The 8,826-nt window shown below is 38.9% G+C and overlaps 2 protein-coding genes across 2 annotated transcripts; one reads left to right on the top strand and one right to left on the bottom strand.

Moving 5' to 3' along the window:
- On the top strand, positions 1-1,365 carry LOC114195073. Its single transcript, XM_028085468.1, has one exon. It carries the CDS (start codon positions 1-3, stop codon positions 1,363-1,365), a length of 1,365 nt encoding a protein of 454 aa, XP_027941269.1.
- A 4,635-nt stretch (positions 1,366-6,000) lies between these two features.
- Positions 6,001-7,929, bottom strand: LOC114193024 (UDP-glycosyltransferase 87A1-like). The gene is made up of 2 exons (XM_028082715.1): positions 7,332-7,929; positions 6,001-6,996 (listed from the first exon to the last, which is right to left on the bottom strand). Exons 1-2 carry the CDS (start codon positions 7,837-7,839, stop codon positions 6,119-6,121), a joined length of 1,386 nt encoding a protein of 461 aa, XP_027938516.1. The 5' UTR covers positions 7,840-7,929; the 3' UTR covers positions 6,001-6,118.
- Between the last annotated feature and the right edge of the window lie 897 nt (positions 7,930-8,826).

Here is an 8,826-nt window from a genome sequence, read left to right as displayed (position 1 = left end):
ATGCGTGATCATCTATTCATCTTTGGTATAATGAGAAGTTATACACTTTGGACTTGGCATGGAGAAGTATTAGACAAGCCTACGACGTCACGAGGAACAAATTATGTAGATGACTGGATGAATGATCATTTAGAAGATATGGTACGTGATGTTGGGGAGGAGAATTTTGGAAAAGTTCATTTATATGATTCTCTTAAGTCCGATTCAGAGGAAGAATTGTACCCAGGATGCACTAACTTTACGCGACTGTCAGCAACTTTGAAATTATTCAGTTTAAAAGCAAGGCATGGATGGACGGATACAAGTTTCACAGAATTGTTGGAGTTGTTAAAGGAGATGCTTCCAGAAAATAACACGTTACCTATCCGTAATTATGAGGCGAAGAAAGTTTTATGTCCAATGGGTTTGGAATATCAAAAGATACATGCATGCCCAAATGATTGTGTTTTATACAGAGAAGAGTTTGCTTCACTGAAGGCGTGTCCAACATGTGGTTTATCGCGGTTTAAAAAGAAAATTGATGGAAATAGTGGCGATGAAGACAAAGATGGTCCACCTGCTAAGGTGATGTGGTACCTTCCTATAATACCTAGATTCAAACGACTATTTTCCATTAAAGAAGATGCAAAAAACCTGAAATGGCATGTTGATGGAAGAAAGTGTGATAATCTTCTTCGACACCCAGCTGATTCTCCACAATGGAAGAAGACTGATGAAACATTTCCAGAATTTGGTGCTGAGCCAAGAAACTTAAGACTTGGACTTGCTACAGATGGTATGAATCCTTATGGGAACTTAAGTAGCAAACATAGTTCATGGCCAGTTTTGCTGATGATTTACAATTTATCTCCTTTGTTGTGCATGAAGAGGAAATATATGATGTTGTCTATGATGATATCGGGTCTCAGACAACCTGGAAATGACATTGATGTGTACCTAAAGTCGTTGATCGATGATTTGAAACTGTTATGGGAAGAAGGTGTCGATGTGTATGACTCATATTCTCAAGAATTGTTTTGTTTGCGTGCAATGTTGTTTTGCACCATAAATGATTTTCCAGCATATGGAAACTTGAGCGGTTACAGTGTTAAAGGTCATTTTGCATGTCCCATTTGTGAAAAAAACACGAGTTATATTCAATTGAAGCACGGTCAGAAAACTGTGTATACAAGACATCGAAAGTTCCTTCCTCGAAATCATCCTTATCGTAGAATGAAAAAAGCATTTAATGGAAGTCCTGAGGATGAAGTTGTAGCGAGACCCCGCAATGGTGAAGAAATATACAACCAAGTGGAAAACATTGACATTGTGTTTGGGAAACATCCAAAGAAAAAGACCACGGAGAAAAGCATTTGGAAGAAATGATCAATCTTCTTTAATCTTCCATATTGGTGTAAACTTGATGTACGACATTGTATAGACGTCATGCACGTTGAAAAAAATGTATGTGATAGCGTCATCGGGACTTTACTAAATGTAAAAGGAAAGACTAAGGATGGAGTTAAAGCACGACAAGATTTGGCTAAAATGGGCATCCGTTCTGAGTTACATGCACAATTAATTGGAAGACGAACCTACCTGCCTCCAGCTTGTCACACTCTTTCTAGAAAAGAGAAGCAAATTTTTTGTGAGTGTTTAAGAAGTGTGAATGTTTCCCAAGGTTACTCTTCAAATATTAGTAGCCTTATTTCTATGCAAGATTTAAAGTTAGTCGGTTTAAAGTCTCACGATTGTCATGTGTTGATGCAACAACTTTTACCAGTAGCTATTCGAGCCATCTTACCTACTTCTGTTAGAGGTATTCTAACACGCTTGTCTATGTTCTTCAATGCCATATGCAAGAAAGTTATTGACCCTCGAGTGTTAGACGATTTGGAAAATGAGGCCATTAGACTATTGTGTCAATTGGAAATGTATTTTCCACCTTCATTTTTCGATATCATGGTTCATTTGATAGTTCATCTTGTGAGGGAAATTCGATTATGTGGGCCAGTTTTCTTGAGATGGATGTACCCAGTGGAAAGATACATGAAGATCTTAAAGGGATATGTCAAGAATCAGTATCGACCAGAAGCTTCAATTATAGAGCAGTACATTGCAGAAGAAGCCATTGAATTCTGCTCAAGTTATATGCCAAGTTGTGAACCAATTGGAGTTCCTAAGACTAGACATGAAGGCAAATGTGAAGGTAAAGGTGTGCGTGGAGTGAAGATTCAAAGTGTTAGTAGAAAATTAGTTGATCAAGCCCATTTGTACATCTTAAACAACACTGTAGAGGTCATTCCTTAAATTACGCAACACATTGATGAAACGAAATCAGCAAATCCACGAATGAGTGAAAAATGGGCACTTAATGAACATAACAAAACATTCTTATCATGGTTTAAGAAAAAGGTTTATGCGACTCCAAATGTTTCTGAAACTCTATTGAGGCTAGCTCGTGGACCGAACAATGATGTCATTACATATGTAATATTGTCACATTTATAATATTTTATTTTTCTTGCTGTTTTAATATAATAGTCGTTAATTGAGTATATTTTCATTGTTAACATTTCCTAATGAAATGTTTCAGGTATGACAAGCTCTGGATCAGACCAGGAGGGACCTGGTAGATCTGTGACTCGGTTGCCGGATGTCACAAACCGACGAGAGAGGATGCCGGTCCACATTGATCCTCGATCGGGTGAACCCAGTGGGCCTTGGGAAAAAAAGTACCGTAGCTACATAGGAATGTTGGCCAAAACGAAAGTTTCTATTGCAATTGCATGTTGGGATGACGTCGCGGAGGTCAAGAAGAACCTCCTATGGCAGGATCTTGTGGTATGTTTACTTAAACCAACTATAGTATTTTTTTATGTTACTGTTAACATAACATATTTTATGTTTCAAACAGCACAAATTTGAGATTACTCCAAACACTGAGCGGATTAGAAAGAAAGTCTTATCTCACATAGCCACCAGATGGAGGGACTTCAAGGCAAGGCTCACACGTTTATATGTGTTTGGAGATAGACAACATGACACTCCTTGTGAGAAGTACAAAATCTCTGAGGAGGAATGGATGCAATTTCGTGCATGTAGAGAGTCTGGAGACTGGCAGGTTTGTTTGTTAAATTTGTTTATAGTGACACTAGTCATACATTTGTGTATTAAAACTATTAAATAATGTTATGTGTCACAGGAAAAAAGGACAGCAACCCAACAAAGACAAAAGCTTAATGATACACCACACGTACTCTCTCGAGGTGGTTATGCATTATTGGAGAAAAAATTGAAAAAGTCTCGTGCACAGTCTTTGGGACTTGAGTCCCCTGACCTAGTGGATGCAATTCCTAGGTACGAGATGTGGAAGGCTGCTCGGACTAAGTCCGATGAGCAAATGACATCACAATCTGCTCAAATCATATCTCAAAAAATAGTAAGTACAAACCTTATTTGACTATCATAGTTCATATGTTTCTCCTTTTGATTAAACTTTCTTTTGTGTTGTAGGATGAATTAATTGAGCAAGAGACTCAGGGTTCGTTTGTTGGCCATGGTCGGGACGATATACTCACAACGGCAATTGGAAGGCCAGAGCACCCAGGACGTGTGCGTGGTGTTGGAGGTGCCATTGGTCTTCGAGATTACTTTGGTCCTCCACAAAGAAGTAATGAATCGTTGAGTCAAGAGGCCTTGAGGAAGATGGAGCAACAAATGGAGGAAAGATTCAACCAACGCATGGGAATTATGGAGCAACGTTTTATGGAACAACTTCAACAACAACAACAAATACAAAGAACACTTGAAGAAAAGCTTCAGTCCATGCAGCAACAGAACATGGAATTACCCACTCAAGCTCCAACAGGACAACGTGTGAGTACAAAAGGCTCATGCTCTGGTGTAGATCATACTGACTACACAAGTCAGTATGAGTTATTGGTTGATGAAGACCCCCCGCGCGTAGTGGCCATAGGACGACAACTTCAGGGTGGGGAGACTATCCATGGTGTTCCTCTATTGCCCCAGTATGCGCGTGTGATGATTGATGAAATTCGATATCTCCATGCTCAAGTGCCTGTGCCAACTTCAGAAATCCAATTTGTTGGGGAAGCTTTAGGCACATTTATGGCTTGGCCTAAAGCATTGATCATGCCATACTTTAGCCCACCAAAGGTATTATGACATCATGTTTTTAGTAGTTCAATCTTACAATTTATAAAACTTTTAACGTCAAACCTTTCTAAATCTTTATTTCAGTCCACTCGTCCTGAAAAACAGCTGGTCCGACGTCCACGTGTTATACGTGAAGATGATGAAATGGCAGAAGCAGAAGATGATCCTCTAGGAAAGCTGCTTCTGAAATTACACAAGTTGAAAAGAGGACCGGTAGAGCTAGAGTGGGAGTTAAGAGTATTTGGCCTCCATTGTCATGTCCCATTGTACATAACCCTGAATGATGCACTAGAGATCATTACAGGAGACAAGATGTTAAATATTTCAGTCATACAACTATGGTGCATGTAAGATTTTTTTTCATTGTATTTCATATTTAAAGCAAGGAATTGGTACCTTTTAATATTATACCTAACTGTCTTCTTGTAGGTACATGGACAAAGTCATTGTGGACCAAGGTCGATCTTCCGTCTATGGATTCATTGAACCTCAAACAATTCAACCTTCGGGAAACTCACCTGACCACATCAAACTTTATTTGCAAACATGGATGGTTGAGTCAAATAGAGAGATCTACTTTGCGCCATACATTGATTCGTAAGTGTTTTTGCTAATAATATTTTGTGAAGTATTATTAATTATTTTGGCTAAGTACTTGTGATTGATGGTAGGTATCATTGGCAACTTTGTCTCATCATTCCAAGACAATGCCTAGTTGTATGGTTTTGTTCATGCCATAGGAAGATTCCACCAGCTTTTAAAAACATGTTACAAGAGTAAGTATTATTTTTTTTTTCAATCCTAACCTATGTATCTACTTAGTTATAAAAACTTATATATGTTTTATGTTTCCAAAATTTCATTAGAATTGTGGGTAAACCTAGAGGCCAACAACTTAAAGTCATATATCCAAAGGTTAGAACTCATTCATTTTAAAGTTATTAATTTCTGTATGTCAACTTATGACTTTGATGTGTTTATTTTATTTGTAATGTTCAGTGTAACAAGCAAGAAGATTCATGGGAATGTGGATATTATGTCATGTCTTGGATAAGAACAATCATTCGAGCTGCAGTTAAAGATGAATGGATAGAGGTAATTATATATATCTTTCACATATTATAAATCATATCAAACTTTAAAGAATGATATTCATACATAATGAAATTGTATTACTTTTTCAGCGATTCAAGAATCCATCACCTCTACCAGATGACATTATTCACACACTAAGACAGGAATGGGCAGCATATCTATTGGAGAGATGGAGTTGATACCACATGAATTAGAACTCGTTTTAAAAACTTTATTGTACAAGAATTTCATGTTGAAACTTTTAGTTTGTTGTTATTTATATTAGTTTAGAATATATGTTGAAACTTTAGTTCTATTATATATAACTGTAACTCTAAAATTGTGCTGAAAGTATTATGAAATTGTTCTGGGAATTTTCTGATTTTCAGGTGTGTGGATATTGTAAAAACAGTCAAATTTTTTAAAAAAAATGGAGCAGTTTGACGTCTGGTGTGCCCTAACAGACGTTATTTAACGTCGGACTGTACCAGGGCCGACGTTATTTAACGTCTGACAGTCTCTGACAGACGTTAAATTGCTCAGGTTTTTCCCTCTTTCTGGCGCGAAAATTGACGTCTGCTATTATTGGCCCCGACGTTGGATAACGTCGGACTCCTAAAGGACCGACGTCAAGTGACGTCTGCTCTTTTTCCGACGTTATTTTGACGTCACCCGATACGACGTCGGTGTTTGGGCAGACGTCAAAGGTCGAAAATGTCGGACGTTAAAAGGCTTTTTTGTGTTAGTGCAGATATATAGTGATGGGTGTAACAGGCAGAAGGTGAAAGTGTAAAACTGAAGAATTATCCATGCTTACAATGTTATATACATCCTTACAGGTAAATACAATCAGCAACCCTTTATATAATCCAAGCTTCTCAATGCATCAGTCTTCTGAAATGTATCTAATAAATGCATCAAGGTTCCCATCAGAGGACCCACCTGTGCCAATAGCTCTGTGACACATGGCCTTGATTTCACTTGCCCTGTCCCTGATCTGTTTTCCCTCTTGGCTTTCAAGATCCATAAACCTATTAACCAGCTTTTCTATCTTTTCTTTTGCCAAAATCTCTTCACTCTCCAACTTCTCTTGTTCCACCTTACACCCATTCCTCCACTCATCTACAATTTGGCTGCTATTTGGAACTTGATCCAAGAAAAGAGGGAATGTGAGCATTGGTACCCCAGCAAAGAGAGCTTCAAGAGTGGAATTCCATCCACAGTGGCTCCAAAATCCACCTATAGAAGAATGAGACAACACCTTCAATTGGTCACACCATGGCACCACCATACCCTTACCTCCACACTTGTCTTTCAACCAAGAAGCATCCGCTCTAGCCACCCAAAGATAACGAACGTTGCTACTGTTTAGTGCTTCAACAATTTGATCCATTTGGGCACTAGACACTGAAAGGAAACTGCCCAAAGAAATGTACAATACTGATTCAGGTGGCTGAGAATCTAGCCATTTTATATAGTCATGGTTATGATCATTGTTGATGGAAGAAGGGTTTTCTCCTAATTCTAGATATGGTATTGCAGGGCCAATAGGATAGACTGGAAATGAAAATATAGCTTTTAAGGATTCAATTGTTTCAGCTTCTAACTCATAGACTGTGGTGAGTAAAAGATAATTTGCTTTGGGAACCTTCGAAATACATTCCAATGCAAGCTGCAGGACTCGTTGATCATTTTCATGAAGCACAGTTCGAAGGTCTGCCAAATGAGCCGAAGAAATTCCGGGAACGTTCTCTACTTGTCCCTCTGCATCATTTATAAAACACCACAGATAAGACATGAACCTAAATATAATTGAATTACCCTTTTGAAGACAATAAGCAATGGTTTCATCCTTTAACAGTTATGCCAAATCACTACACCAGTCATCATAGTTAGAGATTGAAGACAAGAGATATAAGCAAACATTCTGCTAAATTATCACTACATCTCCAACTTAACATTTGTTAAGGAACGCAAATGCATCTTCTCCAACGAATATTCAACCAAATGTTTATGCATTAAGCTTCTTTTTCTTTTTCATGAATATAATACCACTGGCAAAGTAAATAAAAAAAATCAGAAGTAAAGAAGTGATATACCCAGCGTATCTTTGTCAACGTTCAAACGCCGTTGTTGTGCAAATACATCAAGGTGATGAAGCATGGAGTAAAACGACGCCGACATGGTCCAAAACGCAGCCACGGGAATATTCCTTCGATTTGCGAGGGCGATGGGCCAGCGCAGCTCAACGCAGCCTAGAATCACGGACGGCGGCGGCTCGAGCCGATCGAGGAGCCGATCAAAGGGCTCTTCCATGTTCGTCATGACGGCTTCGTAGAAAGCGGGAAAATTGGCGGCTTTGTGGCGCTCGTTAGGGATGACGTTGGGGATGGCGGCGAGGCGAATGGATTCCGGTTTGGAATCGGCGGCGATGAATCCAAGCCACTCCTCGGTGACCACGAAGGTTATGAGAATATCGCTGGGTCTTCTCGATGCCAGGATCTTGCACAGGTTCATCATGGGGTTGATGTGGCCTCTCCCCGGAAACGGCATGGCCACCACGTGGCACACGCTGCCGCTTCCGCCGCCGCTGACGGAGTTATGCATAGCCGGAGAAGTGTGTCAATTAGAGTCAGTGTTGGGTATTTCTTTGTCTTCTGGAGTGTTCTATGTGTTCGCATTTTTCTACACTGTGCACTATAGTATTAAACAACAACATGGCTGTTTTAAAAAGGTTAAATATGTTTTTGTAATTGGAAATTAGAAACAGTATTTTTTGAAAACTTTGAATGAACTAATTTGTTCTTCAATTATGTAAATATATAAATTTAGTTTTTTTAACCAAATTTTATTAAATTTAGTTGATATTTTAAACATATTTTATTATAATATTTTAATTTATTTACATTATTTGACACATATTTGCTTAGAAACGCGTTTGAAATGTTAAATAAATTTAAAAAAATTGGTTTAAAGAACTAAATCTATACATTTTTAAATATGAGGGACTAATTTGGTTTAAAGTTTTTAGAAAAGACTAATTCTAATTTTAACTAAAAATTGAAGGACAAAAACATATTTATCCCTTTAAATAATAACATATTTTGACACATAAATTTTAAACACGGGTCTACTTAGCTTTTTCAAAAATAATTTTTAATTTATTTTATGAAGTATTGATTAGGGTTTCATTTTTCACTAGAGGTGTCAATTTGGCCCCTAGCCTATGAGCCAGCTATGGCCCACTTTTCATAAAGCCCTTTTTAGGGGGCCCCCAAATGAGGGGGCAAAAAAAAGTCTCAGCCCCCAAAGCCCCTCTCTAGTGGGTTAGGGCTAGGGCTAAGGTGGGTTAGCCCCAAATAATACTACATCAAGTTAGAGTCAAAGATCAAGTCGAGCGACCCGGACGGCCCGATGACCCGGACGGACTCGACGACCCGGATGAACCCAATGATCAGGACGGGCCCAATGACAAGGACGGGCCCGACGACCAAGATGGGCCCAACGACCAGGACGGGCCTGACAACCCGGACATGCCCGACAACACGAACGGGACAGACGACCCAGATAGGCCCGACAACCAGGACGGGCCTG

The sequence above is a fragment of the Vigna unguiculata genome, chromosome 8 (genome assembly GCF_004118075.2).
Source record: "Vigna unguiculata cultivar IT97K-499-35 chromosome 8, ASM411807v1, whole genome shotgun sequence".
In the NCBI taxonomy this organism is placed as follows: Eukaryota; Viridiplantae; Streptophyta; class Magnoliopsida; order Fabales; family Fabaceae; genus Vigna; species Vigna unguiculata.
Note: the sequence above shows the minus strand (reverse complement) of the source record. Positions and strands in the feature narration are given on the sequence as shown.